The sequence below is a fragment of the Nothobranchius furzeri genome, chromosome 9, assembly GCF_043380555.1.
Source record: "Nothobranchius furzeri strain GRZ-AD chromosome 9, NfurGRZ-RIMD1, whole genome shotgun sequence".
In the NCBI taxonomy this organism is placed as follows: domain Eukaryota; kingdom Metazoa; phylum Chordata; class Actinopteri; order Cyprinodontiformes; family Nothobranchiidae; genus Nothobranchius; species Nothobranchius furzeri.
In genome coordinates this window covers 40,288,491-40,304,829 of record NC_091749.1, presented here as the reverse complement: position 1 = coordinate 40,304,829, position 16,339 = coordinate 40,288,491, and the positions used below count along the sequence as shown (strand labels likewise).

At 39.1% G+C, this 16,339-nt stretch overlaps 2 protein-coding genes across 2 annotated transcripts in view; both read left to right on the top strand.

Annotated features, from left to right (window-relative positions):
- ercc3 (excision repair cross-complementation group 3) overlaps positions 1-3,022 on the top strand; it is a 22,572-nt gene extending 19,550 nt beyond the window's left edge. Inside the window, exons 14-15 of the mRNA XM_015953422.3 lie at positions 928-1,077; positions 2,617-3,022. Coding sequence (XP_015808908.1) covers positions 928-1,077; positions 2,617-2,754 — 288 coding nt within the window. The 3' untranslated portion in view covers positions 2,755-3,022. The remainder of the gene's footprint in view (positions 1-927; positions 1,078-2,616) is intronic.
- Positions 3,023-5,184: 2,162 nt separating this feature from the next.
- On the top strand, positions 5,185-14,917 carry cyp27c1 (cytochrome P450, family 27, subfamily C, polypeptide 1). Its single transcript, XM_015953423.3, has 9 exons — positions 5,185-5,621; positions 6,827-7,017; positions 7,110-7,309; positions 7,415-7,624; positions 8,804-8,967; positions 11,164-11,330; positions 11,590-11,668; positions 11,864-12,067; positions 14,601-14,917. The coding sequence occupies exons 1-9, from the start codon at positions 5,307-5,309 to the stop codon at positions 14,736-14,738; spliced, it is 1,668 nt and encodes a 555-aa protein (XP_015808909.3). The 5' UTR covers positions 5,185-5,306; the 3' UTR covers positions 14,739-14,917.
- The last annotated feature ends 1,422 nt before the right edge of the window (positions 14,918-16,339 follow it).

Below are 16,339 nucleotides of genomic sequence, written 5' to 3'. Positions count from 1 at the left end.
ACCACACAAAAAAACACCTCTAGGCTTGTGTTTGTTGCAAGTCAGTGGTGTAGTTGTGTTACTGTTATCCAATCTGAGGCAAGATGTTCAAATATCAGAAAATAAGACTCCTAAACCTGCTGTCACGCTGTCGGTGCTGAAACAAAAAAAATCTGGCCTTAGTACAGCTTACAAGGCATTCATTCCTAAGAGACCACTGCAAATGTATTGATTAAATAAGTTTGCCACACATTTAACAAATGATGTTAAAAAGAAAAATAAACATGAAATATTATAATTTAATACTGTTTACAGTAAGATCACATTTTAAAATTCTACATAAGAAATGCAGAATATTTGGGAGCTTTTTATTAAAAACATCATTTTATATTTTCCGTGTGGAAGCAAATCTTATGAATAAATCCCTTTCTCAACCTGTGTAGCTCCCTACACTAAGGTGCTTACCATGTGTTTGTAATCTGTTTTTCTCAAAGCCAAATCGTCACTCAGCTTTATCTGAGCTATTTGTTTAACCCTTCATGTGCTGATGGAGTGTGTAGTGAAGCAGAAAACTTTAGCCCCCAAAATGTGTGATTTTATTTTATTTTTTAACAAATTGTTATGGAAAAATCTGTTTGACTTGTCTGCTCATTGTCTCCTTCTCTCTTCACTATAGGAAATGGGTTATTGATAAACGTATTGATAAAATCCATGACACAAACCGTACTCATTAAAATCTACAAAATCAATAAATAATATTTAGTGTCATATTGTGTTTGAAAATATTTGGTTTCATCGTCTGATTTCTTTATTCTAACAAAACAATGTTACTAATATTCATTTAAAACTTTCGTATTATTTTCAACTGTATTAGATATTTTCTTCACCTGGAAATATTGTTTTATGAAATAAATAGTGAAGAATGCTTTTTTAAACCTTTTTTTGCAGATTATCACAAAGTTAGCAGGTATGGAGGAGGAAGACCTGATGTTCTCCAGCAGAGACGAGCAGCAACAGCTGCTTCAGAAGGTCCTCGCTGCCTCGGACCTCGATGCCGAAGAGGAGGTGGTGGTGGGAGAATTGGGTGCACGGCCACAGGTCAGGACCTTCACCACGATCAGAAAAAGTGATTTAAAAAGTTCGAGGCAGAGTTTTTTCCACAGTGATTTAAATCCTCATATTCTCAACTATTTGGGCAGAAAGTAAAATACAAATGATAAAATCTGAATATTGAATATTACAGCTAGTCTTCTTTACTTCTTTCTTGAAAAGTTCTAACATTTCTTTAAGATTTAAGATGAAACTGATATTTTACAAACTATTTAAAACCTACATTTAATTTAAAGTATCTAGAATTAATCAAAACAGATTTGTTTGGCTAACTCGAGTACATTTAAGGTCTCTGTCTTCTTTCTTAGATAATCACGTAACACACAGCTTGTGTGTTACGTTAGCACGTGGACTTGTGTCCAGTGAGTGGAAAACAATGTTTGAGGTCACGTTTCTGCACAGCAAACCCACAACAGTAATCATCTGTAGAAAAGCATGATCAGGGAAAGCACCTGCCTGAGCTGGTCCCTCAAATGTGACTGAGGGAGCATGCAGCAGCTTTGATTAGTGTGTCTGGGTCTGAACTGTGATTATCTAATCAGAGGTACGGAGAAATCAGACACGGATGCCCCTGAAGTCTCAAACGTTCATTTGTTGAACAGCTGAGAAGCTGTAGGAAACATTAGTTTTCATTGCAGCCGAACGCTCAAGAAGTCTCATTTGTTCAGTCAGTACAGATGCTTTTGTTTTGTGTGATTTGCAGATCTGAAATTCTGACAATAAATGGTTTCTGCTCTTGGGTGCTGTTGGTAGTTATGCATGCACTTTTTCAGTTGTATGTGCGTGCACAGCATTTGAAATAAAATGCATTAGAGGTGTGAGCAGAAAAGAGAATGAAGTAGGAACGTTTGTGAGCACTATGTCATACTTTCTCAAGTACACTATTCAGGATGATATTCCAGATTAATAGATTAGTTTACTCAGCAATATTCTGAGGATTTTTTTTGGAAACTGACTTGAATTTTTTTAATAAGGAACCTGGAAGTAATGCTTTCTTGCAAAATCCAGAACATCTGTGGACAATCAGAAGATAAAATGCCTGTAATAAAACATGAAGGGTCTAATATACACTGTTTACAGATCTGGACTGCACATAAAATCTTGTTTATATGTAATTTATGTTTTGATTATTGGTAGATATTCTCTGACTTAGCTTTAAATCTCCTTTTTTATAGCTCAAACAAGGACTTCTAATACTTTATTGTGGCTATTTTTTATGCAAAGCGGCAGGATGCATTCATTCAATACTGATATCCTTGTTTGGTGTGCATGGATATTCCAATCAACAAGTGCTGTATTTGTCAACTCTAAGCATTTATGTATCAGGAATTAATATGAAATCAACAGAATTGTTTAAACTGAAACTAATTGTTTTTAACATTTCACACACTGGTGAAATTACATCTCCGCATTTGACCTATCCCTGTGGGGAGCGGCAGACACGGCCGCACCCGGGAACTAATTGGTGGTTTAACAAACATTAAAATTATACTGATACTTTTTCCCCTTTTCTCTGCTTCTTTTCAGGTTTCAAGGCGAGCAGGAACCATGAGCTCCATGTCTGGTGCAGACGACACCATCTACATGGAGTATCAAAGCCGGGGCAGCAAGGCTTCAGCAGCAAGCAAGAGTGTTCACCCACTGTTCAAACGCTTCAGGAAGTAGATCTAATTCCTCCTCAGATTTCAAGAACCGCTTTATCACCAGTATTTCTTCATAAAGATGAAAAAACTGGACTGGGTTTTCTATTTGAGTGAGAAAGCAGTTTATTATTTATGATAAATATTGGAATTTCTTCATAGTTTTATAAATTTAATTTGTATGTCCATTAATTTGCTCCTAAAACTGTTTATTTTAATAGTATGTTATAGAAGATTTCTCTTTGAAATGTTACTAAATCTATTTTGTAGAATAAATTGTAAAATGTAAAAAAGGCCTCTCACTTTTTTTCTGTGTCTTGTCCGGCTGTAAAAAAATCAGTATTGATATTTGGGTGCAGAAAATAAATGGCACAGTATGGGGGACAAAATTAAGACAAAAACAAGCCTTACAGTTTTACTGTCACAGGTGAAGCATCATAGACTCATCTATTAGGAGCCTACGCCATCTACTCATGGGTCCCCAGAAGAGTGAAAAAAAGATTGCAAGTCAATGGGGCAATTGGAGCTATTTTCTAATCCTGTTTTTTTTAAGTACCATGGATTTCACATATGATGTCTGAATTTTAAAGGTGGAGGAAAATAGTGAAAAAAATTTTTTTAAACAAGTTCAAGAATCTGCTCATAGCCCTGCAGAAAGAAAGAAAACAAAACGGGACACAAAAATACAACTGAACAAAGATATCATTGCATCAGCAACATAAGGATATATGAAAGTAGCAATTTTTGGTGAAAAGCATGCAGTAATAATTCAAAGTGCATTTAGTGGCAATCACAGCCCTATGTCAAAAACGCCCGAGTCCATACTTGTAAGAGTGTATGTAAGATTTTTAGGAGTGTTCAGTAGTGAGTGTGAGGAAGACCTGCTTCCAAAGACCTGCGGAAGATGGAGGAGATCCAAACCCCAAACATCCAGCGGTTCCCCTGAGTGTGGAGAAAAAGGTCCCTCACTACGAGAACATCACACCACATGAAGCTAAAACAATTCAATCACTTGTTAGATTTCCACCCAATGCTTTTAAAAAGAGCAGGACAAAACAAATCGTTAAATCCTTAGGAAATAATATGAACTGGATTGTTTTTGTTCCTGCATCAGAAAAGCTGTACCAGTTTTCACTAATACTACATATAACATACAAAAGTATGTCTCAGACATGTGTAACATTACTGCTTGTTTTCATCTGAGAGGAAGCATGAGGAGTTTCACTCTCTCTCCTTTGTTTAATGACTTGACGACGTTCCAAATAGAAATTCTAGACCCTGTTGCCTTGGGTGAGCTCCAAAAGGGTGGCAAGTTTGGGAAAATACCCACCTCTGGTCAGCCATTCTTTGCCAGATGGCACTGCAGAGCACAATTTCCTCCTCACTGGCTTGTCAGCTTAGTCATTATGCTGTGTCCTTAGGAGACTCGAGGCTTACCGGATTTAAAGTGTCGGTTGAGTGAAAAATGAGATGATAGGAAATCCAATTGAACCACAATTACCACAATTAAAACTCCTATCTAAGATGTTCTGATTACTGTCCTCAAAAGGTGTCCTGGGACATTTAAAAAAAGAGTGTAAGGCTTTACTTTCTTAGTTTGGGCTTTTGAACAAAACTCTGACAAGTTCAGGTTGGAAAAGCAATTTTAAAGAAAAAAACCCTCTGATTCAGATAAGCTGATGCTCTTTTGTTTAATGTCCATCTCAATAAAACAATCGTGAATTTATCATTACACATTGCATTTTGTAAAACGTTTAAACGCACACAACACACCATGAAGTCGTCATCATTGCAGTATATGTGAAAAGGACTGCAATAGCTCAGAATTTGAAGTATCCTGCATTCATTTTCTGCACCCTAGTACAATATATCTGATAAACCCCCACTGAGCTAGACAGCCAGTGATGATGCTGAAGCACATGGCAAGAAAGGAGGGAGGAAAATGTAGATTTATCACCATTAATTTTCAATACCTGTGCATAACTGCTTGAAAAAGACTTGAAAAATGTATTTTTGAATCCCTAAATAATGTAAACTAACGTGTTTTCCAGATAGTTTATTTTACAGCGTTTCGGGGTTTTACCTTGATGCAGAGCAAAATCCTGCTGAACTCCAACTTTAACAGCAAGTGGATTACAGTAATCTGCCCAAGGAACTTTTGAAAATAAATATCATTTTTATTAAAATTTGGTAAAAAAAAATTTGACTAGGTTTTAATTTTTCTTGCTTGAAGTTCTGGATAATGAGATCAGGAGTGTCCCCATGGGGAAGAAGAAGTGCAGATTGCAGAATAGTGCACGTACGCACACGCATGATTGATCGGTGTGATGTAACTGATGACCAGGCACGTTGTTCTGCACCCCTTTTCAGAAAAGAAGTTTTAGGAGAAACGCCCACATCCCTCCCTACTTCAAGAGGGATCGTCCAATCCTCATCCACCCAGGGTGAGCAGGACACTATTTAAAAGCCTTGCTGGATGCAATTCTGTCTGCTTTGTTTCATGTGCAGAAATTTGCGCTGTCTGGATTGCGGACGCATCATCCTTGGTTTCTGGGGCGCCTGACAGAATCTCCAATAATGGCAATGCTGAGACGTTTCCCGATAACTTGCTGGAAGAATTTTCAAGTGGGCCTGCTGAATGAGCAGCTGGTTTTTCTTTCACGCTCTTTGCACAAGTCTGCGGCCAGCGAGGCTCTGGAGATCCCCGCAACCGCAGAGGAGGCCATGTCTGGCAGACTGGTCCAACCGGCGGCGGCGGAGACCGATGACAAACAATCCACCGTTTCAGAGACGAGAATCAAGAGTCTGACGGAGATGCCCGGACCCAACACCCTCTCCAACTTGATCGAGTTCTTTTGGAGAGACGGATTCGGCAGAATCCATGAGATCCAGGTAAAAAAAAAAAAAACAACAACTATATTTTCGCCTTTTATTTTATTTGTTTTTCCAAATTAAGTCATAAAGTTTTTTTGTGTTTTCATAAGAGGTAAAGTTGCCGTGTAACGAGTTGAATGGCGCGTTGTTGCGTAAAAGCGCACCAGGAGCCCGAGTGTCATTGTAAAAAAGTCTTTCTTTCTTTCTTTCTTTCTTTCTTTCTTTCTTTCTTTCTTTCTTTCTTTCTTTCTTTCTTTCTTTCTTTTTCTTTCTTTCTTTCTTTCTTTCATGAAACAACGTGTAAGACACAAGTTAGTTTACAAGGTTTACAAGCATTAAATCTCGAAACAGTTTTAATATTTAACCCTTAAGAGCCCAAGCCCCTTTAAAATGGGAAACAAGAATAAATACATCAACATTAAGAACATTTTAAATAAATAAAAGAAGTAAAATCATGTATGATGTATGTATGGATAGAATATCATTTGGGGCTGTCAAATATATGACTCAAGAAAATGGAAAATGGCCTGTATTTGAAATAGCGCCTTCTAGAGTCTTGGAACCCCCCCAAGGCGCTTTACAACACAATCAGTCATTCACCCATTCACACCCTGGTGGGGATGAGCTACAATGTAGCCACAGCTGTCCTGGGGCACACTAACAGAGGTGGTAAGAAGTAATTTTGCAGATGCTTGAAATGGGCTGATAACAGTCACCACAGGTCCTTAAGGGTTAAAAGAGTTTTCCCATAAAACTCAGCCCAAAAAAATAAAATAAAATAAAAATGTAAGTGATCTTGCTTTAAAAATGTAACTTTTAAAAACCTTTTATGTCCTCCAAAACTCCAAAACAGAATGAAATAAGGACTTAAATTTCTTTTTTGTTCACACATTTAAAAGCTAATGTGATTTTTTTTATTGGTGCCGCTGTTACTTGCTTCAAAGTTTGTGAAGACCATAATAAGCAATTTATTTACTCTTAAATTTGTAAAAGTTTATTTGTTGTAAATATAAAGAGGCTTTTACTGATGACCACATTTTTACTGTGTTTCATTTACCAACATCCCACAAGGGTTTTTGCATTATAACACAGATCTGTTGATACTTGTAATACCATACATTAATAAGCATTTTAAGAGATTTCAAGAACCTTCAATTTCAAAAGGTTTGGTTTGTGTCTTAAAGTGAGTTCCCTTCTTCTCTGGTGCCATTGCTATTTTATAGTTGGAGCACACAAAGAAGTATGGAAAGATCTTCAAGTCCCGTTTCGGGCCCCAGTTGGTGGTCTCCATAGCAGATCGTGATTTGGTAGCAGAGGTGCTGCGGGCTGAGGGGGTGGCCCCTCAGAGAGCCAACATGGAGTCCTGGCACGAGTATAGAGACATGAGGGGCCGTGCCACGGGGCTCATCTCAGCGTGAGTCTTCCTCGACCTTTGATCTCCTGAATCTTAGTGGCAAACTCCTGAGTGTTGCTGATGTGTTGGTTTTGTTGCCATCTGTTTTCCAGGGAGGGAGAGGAATGGCTGCAGATGAGGAGTGTGCTCAGGCAGCTCATCATGCGCCCGCGTGACGTGGCGGTTTTCTCTGATGATGTGAACAAAGTGGTGGACGACTTGATCAAGAGAGTGGATTGTCTGAGAGGGCAGCAGTCAGATGGCACGTCTGTGATGAATGTGAATGACCTCTTCTTTAAATATGCCATGGAAGGTTGGTAAAGATCCAGAGAAATACTAGCAAACCATTTTTTTCCTCCTGCCTCTCTTAAAATCAGCTCAGCGTCTTGCAAGTCACTGATAACGATTGCTTTTCCAGGTGTGGCTGCGATTTTGTACGAGTGTAGACTTGGATGCTTGGAGAACAATGTTCCCCAGAAAACCCAAGACTACATTGCTGCCCTGAACCTCATGTTCAGCTCCTTCAAGACAACCATGTATGCCGGGGCGATCCCTAAGTGGCTCCGTCCCATTATTCCCAAACCATGGGAAGAGTTCTGTGCCTCCTGGGATGGACTTTTCAAATTCAGTAAGCGGTTTACTTCTACTCCTACTACTATAAATATTGTTATTATTATTATTATTATTATTAATACTACTACTACTACTACTAATTATTATTATTATTAGTATATCAATAACATTAATAACAATAATAATCAAAATAATAATATTAACAGTAATAAAAACAACAGTATACACCAAAATACTTTTAATTTACTTGTTTTAAGATTTTTTTTCATAGATTGCATGATTCCAAACATTTATTATTAAGCAAAGCTCACCTTTTGCATCCTTTTATACTGTGGGTCTCTACTGCCACTATAAACACTCCAAACTTTAAAAAAAATCTGTCCATCCATGTTCTGTCAGTGTTTGGTTTCAGGGATTATGAGCCTAAAATGAGCCATTTCAAATATCCCTTGCTTTGTGACATCACAAACGGAGAAGTTAGCATAGAAAAACCTCTCATGTGCAAGAAGAAGCTTCTGCCAGAGGAGCAGCAGCTCTACTCCGAGCCCCTCCTGGAAATCAGTGTTTCTCAGCCTAAGTGGGAGAGGGGTGGGCGTGGCCAGCACCAGCGTTGCTTTCCTAAAGTGAAGGAACCCTCAAACGGCTAATTCTGGTATGCCAAGAATAAACATGCTGAAAAGAACCCGATAAACATGTTTGTATTGACCATAGAAATATAACAACTTAGAAAAAAAATCTATAATAATCTCTTTTAATGTAAATGTTACCCTTTGAAGTATTTTTGAATTTTACATCTTAAAATCACAGATATATGTAAAATATGGGCTTTTGGAATAAAAATACTATTATTAAAATTAAAATTATTATTATTATTATTGTTAGTTTTATAACCCTACATTGGATTGAAACTTTTATTGCCCTTGAAAATGAAAGTTAAAAAAAAAAGTGTAAAGTCTTGCATGCCTCTTAAAAGTTTTTCTTGGCTGACATGCACGTTTTAAATATATAAAACTGTTGAATCACATCTAATTTAGTATTGTAATGAAAAGACACCTGAGATTAGGTCAAAATTGTCTAACATCATTATAAAGGCAAGTTGGTCGACCAATAAATCTCCACTCCTGCGCTGAGGATGGCGGGAGATCGGACTCTTCCATAACTTGCTTCCCATCATTTATCTTTTGTCCCCCACAACTGGACTCATCTCACCCAGTGCGTGTCTGTCTAATTGCAGGCATCATTCACGTTGATAACCGGTTTGCAGAGATCAAGGCCCAGCTGCAGCGAGGAGAGGAGGTGAAGGGGGGGCTGCTTACACACATGCTCACCACAATGGAGATGAGCCTGGAGGAGATCTACGCAAACGTAACAGAGATGCTCCTTGCTGGGGTTGACACGGTGTGTGAACTATTTATTTATTATAAGAGTTTTAATTTTAGCAAAGAGATTTGAAGAGTTCTTGTAGATCATCATGAGGCAAAGAGCTTTGCACGCGTGCATGCATGTGTGTGTGTGTGTGCTGGGTGTCTCTGAGTCATTGTTTAGCTTCAGGAGTTAGGTTTCTGGCACCGTAGCTGTTGCCTGTGTAGCTGTGCCAGAGTAGGGTCAGAGTAATGAATCCGGAGGTCACACAGTGTCCCGTTGACAAACGTGTTCTCACTCTGATTTGGTTTCTAGTCATTTGTCCCTGTCTGCTAGGTCTGCAGGGGTCCTTTTGTCCTTGTTTTCCTTTGTCAGACATCTGTGTTGTGTGTTTCAGATATTTCCTCATTAGCACTTAATTAGAAACACAGTTGCCCTCGCTAGTAATTAAAGATGCAGGTTTGGTGCCTTTGGTGAATCACGTTTTGGGGGAATTTGTGCCTGTTTAGGGCAGATTTAGTGCAGAATTGGTAGAAAGGGAAACTGATTAATTAAATTTACACTCCAACAGACACCAAATTAAAGAGGTTTACAGGAAATGTTCAACTCTTATTAAACTTTTATTCGGTTGGCTGCTGCGACTGAGCGTGTTTGTAGTTACTGCCTAATTTGTTTGGGGTCCTGTCAGATTAATGAGAATTATTGATGTAGAGTGGTTTGTGCTACGCTTGGGGCCACCGGATAAAAGGGTGTCTGTGTTTTTGTTGATTCTTTTGAATCGGTCGCATCCCCGTGGGGGTGGGCCTAGCTATGCCATTACCTGACCCTTTGGTGCAGCTGTCTTTAGTCAGCACACACAAGATCTGTCAGGATGAGTTAGCCACAGCCAGAGTTATAGCACAGCCTGGGCAGAGGTGAGATGATGGGAGAGGGGGTGTAAAGCGTTGGATGGGAGGACAGAGCTGGGAATTGGCAAGAGAAGAAGGAAGGAAAAGAAAGCTGGGTGTGTGATGGGTGATTTTGGAAAGGAAGAGACATGGGGCACTAAAAGGAAAGGCCTGAGCTTTTGAGAGGCTTGGATTAGATTTTGCTATAATTCGTCTTTTATTGGAACATGGGGGGTTGTTAGCAAGCTGCGCCAGCTGAGATTGATCAGAAGGATGTGGCATGAGGAGAGAATGACAAAGTGAGAGGGGGAGGCTCTGACAAAAGACATACCCAAGTATAGATGCTTGTTTGGATCATTAGTCAGCCCTGTTGGAGGCTCTGACCTCGTTCTTACCTCTCAGGACCACCACATTTAACATGTGCAAAAACACGGCTTCCATACTGATATCTGTAAATGTCATGTTGGTGGAGAAGTGAGGGGGCTGAAAGAAAAGATCGACAGGATGTCAGAAACGTGCTGGGGGAGGGCAAGGCTGAGCAGATGTTACTCTGCAACATGGGAGCGAGTGGGAAAGCCATTTCCATATCATTTGGTCATCTGCCCTCATTTGAATGGAAATGTCAGGGACACGTGAGTCACTGCTGTCTGAGATGGAAAAGGTCACATTTCTGATGAGGAAGGATTTAGCAGAAAGATTGTGCTTCGTGTTGACATTCTAACATGTATGACTTGATAAACTTTTGTTTCACTTCATGACTAAAATGGAAATTTGACTGCTGTGGTTTGGGTGTGGCACATCTGAGTGCTTTTAGCCAAAGGACGGACGGATGAGAGGGAAGTATGATGAAAGATAATGGGCAAAAGGGCGAGTTGTTCTTTTTTTCAAAGCTCACGTTGCTCTCTTGTGCAATATTATAGAAGTGTTTCACGGGATTTCACGGGCTCAAATGGTGAAAGAGTGGTTCAGGGACACGATGCATCAGTTTCACACATGGATTGGTCACCATAGAGTCCAGACCTTAACCCTACTGAGAATCTTTGGATCCGTAGGTGGGAGAAGACTTTGTGCAGCGGTCAGACTCTACCATCATCAGTGCAACACTGGATGGAAATGAATCTGGTGCCATTGCAGAAGCTTATTGAAACAATAACACAGTGAATGCGTGACATAATCAAAGTTAAAGGCGGTCCAACTAAGTATTATAGTATGTGACCCTTTTTTTGACCTGGGTGGTGCCAGGTAGTTTATATTCAAAGAGTTTATAGAAGAGCAAAGGAACTGCACATAAACCTTAGGCATTTGAAAATAACTCAGTTTTAATAGCTTAATGTTTATTTTCCAGACCTCCTTCACCCTGTCCTGGGCCTGCTATCTGTTAGCTCAACACCCTGACGTACAGGAGCAAATTTATGCCGAAGTCACACAGACTCTGGGGCCTGGTACAGTCCCCACAGCTGACAATGTCCCACGCCTGCCTCTCATCAGAGGGCTTGTGAAAGAGACTCTCAGGTATGCACTGCAAACATTGTCTTTGTTTTCAGTTTGCTCCCTCTTGTGACTTTCATAGTCCACCCAAAGCTTTAGAGACTATAAAAAGTAGTGGCTAGTTGTGTTAAGAATGTTCACGTATCTATCTTTAGTTTGGTAATTGTCTCTCCCTTCCGTTTTCCCTTGTCTGATGATCTTTAGAGTGAGTCTTTATGAAAAGCTTAGCCCAGTGTACAGTCCTGTTGAATAACAGTCTTTGTGTGTCCCATCTTGGGAGCAGGCTTTTCCCAGTTCTCCCAGGAAATGGACGGATTACTCAGGATGACCTGGTGGTGGGCGGATACTTCATCCCCAAAGGGGTAAGACCACAGTCGCTTTTTCAGTGTACATGTGCTGAAGGAAAAAAAACCTTCTGTAGAAGCCAAAAGCTATAAACTAGAACCAGATGTAACATGATCCGACATTACTCACATCTTTTTGTTCTCATGTGAGTGAATGAAAGTACAATAACCCAGCTGTTTTCATTACATGACTGGTACTTTTTTCTTTGTTAGACTCAGTTGGCCCTGTGCCACTACTCCACATCTATGGACAATGAGAACTTTGCCAGTGCTTCAGAATTTCAACCAGATCGCTGGGTACGGAAAGAAGCTACAGACCGAGTCGACAACTTTGGCTCCATCCCCTTTGGCTACGGCATCAGGAGCTGCATTGGCAGGAGGATCGCAGAACTGGAGATGCATTTAGCTCTCACAAGGGTAGGAACGTAATTTACTCAACAATAGAAATTTTACTTTAAATGTATATATTTCAACTAGGGGTGGGGATGTAATGCGTTAATAATGATTAATTAATTAAAAGAAATAACACGTTAATAAAAATTAACATGAGGGCCTCCCAATTGGGGGGCATTGAAGCTTAGCAGCAAAATATATGCCCTAAATATAAATAAATATTGTCAAGCTGCACCTCTAGAAAAACATCAGAACCTTGTCCACAAGTTCATGCAAACCTTTTTTAATTTCTCAAAGCACAACTAAAGCTTTAATTACGAGTAATCAGAAATCCCTCTTCATGGGTGAGTGTTTTTACCATCGTTTCAGTCTCTGACGCTGCTAAAAATCACATTTTACACACATATCCACTCATTTTGAAGCCAATGCCCTTCTGATTCTAAATATATCTCTCTCATTACTCTACACCTAAGTTTCACAAAAATACAAGCCAGAGAGCAACAAAAACAGAGTTCCCCCCCCCCCCCCAGCACATCTGTCAAAAAATGTTCTTCTTGAAAAGTTTGCTATATGTAGACTTTCCCATTGTTTACTTTAGTCCTACCTCTTTTGTCACACTGAGGGTTGAAGCGGACTTCCGTCGTTGCCATGGAAACATTTAAACACAGCGCGTTCTAACTAAATAGTGCCAGCTACACCATTTGATTTACAGCTCATGGTCTCTATTTTAGTTCTGAAATCTTTGTAGCTGTTGTCCGTGTTATGACGAGTCTCACTGGCTGATTAAGCTGTCAATCTAATTTTATTGAGTAACATTTCATTCTATTGGCCCTACCGATACAATAGAAGTGTCAATCATCCAAATTGACCAATCAGCCTAAAGGCTGCATGGTGAAGCTTCTGGAATAGCTAACCCTATCCCAGCACGTTTTTTATGCATGACGTAAAACAACTTTACGCTCCTGTTTTGAATTGAAGTACAATTTAAAAGCATTTTTTAGAAATTAAAATAGATTGAGTTTACATTAATAATGTGCATTTCTATTGTTTGATTCTCTACCTCATTATTTAAAATTTTTAAAATGAGCTTTTGGGGCCATTTTTTGAGCGATTAATTAAGATTAATTAAGATTAATTAATTACAAAGCTTCTAATTAATTGGATTAATTTTTTTAATCGAGTTCTACCCCTAATTTCAACACATTAATTATGTTTCCACTTGACTGCATACTAACATTTAGGAACTTTAAAAGAAGAAAGAAAGAAAACGATCTTTTACATCGCGCCTCTCAAAATGAAAATCAGGAGGCGCTTCAATTGAAAAAATGAAAATGATTTAGAAATATCAGAAAAATTAAAACATTTTTAAAAATGCGATTAAATTGTGATTTTATGCATAAAAGGCTTGTAAGTGTGTGCAATTAAGTGAATATTTTTATACTTTTTAATAACAACTTTTTGGAACTGTGGTTATTTACAATTGTATTTTATTGTAGATTTTGATCATTTGTACTCAAACATCAAAGAAAACAAATACATTTAGTACACACTTAGTTACTGGCTGAGAATTTCTTTTTGAAGAAAATTACACTTATATTAAATAAAATATTTTCTTTCAGTGTGAGATTTTATTTGTACAGTATTCCAAAGTTTTACTTTAACTCCTTTTTCCTAAAACTCCACTGACTTCTGAGCGTTAACTCGTTAAAGGGTACCCACTGAAAAGTTGGGAGTTAAAAGCGTTTAACTGGAGTTTTATTGTTTTGCACCTTTAAGTTTTTATTTTTGTTAGTTTTTTGTAATTTTTTGTGGCTAACCAGGCCTTTCCACCAACTGCAATGTGTTGTGTCTTGTAAGTGTCCCAGGAGCGTGAGGATGCGTTCCTTATGCTTCATGTTTAGTTTTTACATGGGAAGTCAAACACGAAAGCAGCGTAAAATATCTAAATTTTCAAAATAAAAGTCATGAGCAGATTTCCATTTGCTTAACTGATAAAAAAAAAAGTATGTCTGTTCCTGTGAAAACTCTGTTGCCGAAGTAAACAGAACAGCAACAACAAAAAAATAAACCACAGACCTTTTTGGAGACATGCTGTCATCTTTTTCCTTGCTTGTTCTTGACCTGCTGAAATCAGGCACGGCCTTGCAATTCTCTGGTGATTTGGTGACCTCATGGGACCGTGGAACACTTTTACTGCAGTTTTGTATCTGAAACGCTCACAGTGGGAAGGGAGCTCATGGTTAAAACACATCTATTAAGTTACACGCCACATACGCTTCCATTGAAAATCAAGATGTAAAGAATGCTCTAACTTTTAAATATGGCCGCTTTCTCTGCAAAGGGTTAACATGGAAAATGAAATGAACATAATACAAAACGCCCTCTAGTGGCTGGGTGCGTACCACATTTTACATCCCATCCCCTCCATGTAAACAACTGAGACTGACAGATTTATAAAAATACCTGAGATATTTATTTTCATGAATCAAATTTTTGTTATGTGTCACTAAATTCTGACCTCTTTGCACATTTTGTTTTCTTTCTGCTCCTTATGCAGCTCATTCAACATTTCCGCATAGGGGTGTCTCCTCTCACCACAGAGGTCAAGGCCAAAACCCACGGCCTGCTCTGCCCTGGGGCTCCCATCAACCTGCAGTTCATCGGAAGAGAAAACTTGACAGACTCTTCTCTCTAAGCTTTCCTCTGCTGGACACTAAGGTGCTGAATCATCACTGCTTCTAGAATATTTTTTATTCAGGCCAGAATTTCATCCAGCCTGTTTTTTAGGACACAAATGCCATGTGAACAATTAAAACACAGTTTTGAATGTATACTGGCGACAACCACTGCAGCTACTTTAGCTCCCTTTATCCATCAGAGTCCAAATGGTGAGCAGAAGATTGAACTTCTCTCTGTGCAGGAACTGTATTTTATAATAATATGCATGTATGGGGAAAAATGGTTTAATGTATGCTTGAATGTTGGTTAATAGTGTGTCCCTTTACACGCTTGAATGATTTTGAGAAAACAAATCACTGAACAGGGGCAGCTGTTAAACGAGCTGCGATTTGCTGAGTGAACCTTATTCAATAATTATGTTTGTCTTTAATGCAAACCAAAGTTACAGGTTGAAAACATTTCGCTGAGACTTTAAATTTGACTTGTGGAAGTGTATAGCTATTACATGAAATCCATTCCAACTCTGAAAAAACCTTAACATTGTAAGGAATTATGATGTAAACTATATGTGTGTGTGTGTGTGTGTGTGTGTGTGTGTGTGTGTGTGTGTGTGTTTGAAGCCTTTTAGAAATTAAATAATATTTTTAATCAAACATAAAAAATAAAAAAAATAATAAGATAAGGCATTTCTCTTATTTCTGAGGCTCATGGAATGTGCTTATATTTTTTATGCTGCCTGTGTCAAAGTTTTCTAGCAATCAAAGAGGTTTGTGATGGGCTGAATATTGTTTTTTTTTACTAAGGATGAACATAAGTCTGCGATAGTTTGTTGCAAAGGGAAAAAAGCAAGTTGTTACAAGGATTATGTTGGATGGAAAGAGAGTAAATTAACATTTTTTATCTTGTTTTTATCTCCAAATGTGTCTTTGATGTTTTGCCTGTAGTTGATGTGAAACTGGAAAACAATAAAAACTTAATTTCAATTATAATTGTTATGCGTCTTTCTGACACTGGAGACCTGGAGAGGTGTGGTTGGGAGGAACGGCCCCCCTGATCTGAATTGGAGTGGTGTTTTGTTATTGGACTTCTGTGCCAGTCATGGATTGTCCATAATGAACACCATGTTCAAACATAAAGGTGTCCATATGTGCTCTTGGCACCAGGATACCTTAGGCCGCAGCTCGATGATCGACTTTGTTGTTGTTTCATCTGACCTGTGGCCGCATGTCTTGGACACTTGGGTGACGAGAGGGGCGGAGCTGTCAACTGACCACTACCTGGTGGTGAGTTGCTCAGATGATGGGGGAGGATGCCGGTCAGACCAGGCAGGCCCAAACATATCGCGAGGATCTGCTGGGAACATCTGGCAGAGTCTCCTGTCAGAAGGAGCTTCAATTCCCACCTCTGACAGAACTTCCAAAATGTTCCAGGGAGGTGGGGGACATTGAGTCTGTTCCGTGCCTCCATTGTTGAGGCAACCGACCGGAGCTGTGGTCGCAGGATCCCGAACCTGCTGGTGGACACTGGCGGTTAGGGATGCTGTTAAGCTGAAGAAAGAGTCCTATCAAGTCTTTTGACCTGTGGGACTCCAGAGGCAGCTGACGGGTACCGGCAGTC

What these genes read in the sequence shown, in the direction of transcription:
- cyp27c1 (XM_015953423.3), top strand. Translation starts at nt 5,307, where the DNA reads ATGGCAATGCTGAGACGTTTCCCGATAACTTGCTGGAAGAATTTTCAA. An exon ending in GGATGGACTTTTCAAATTCA is followed by an intron (nt 7,625 to 8,803) that starts GTAAGCGGTTTA and finishes GTCTAATTGCAG; the next exon opens with GCATCATTCACGTTGATAAC. An exon ending in TGCATTTAGCTCTCACAAGG is followed by an intron (nt 12,068 to 14,600) that starts GTAGGAACGTAA and finishes CTCCTTATGCAG; the next exon opens with CTCATTCAACATTTCCGCAT.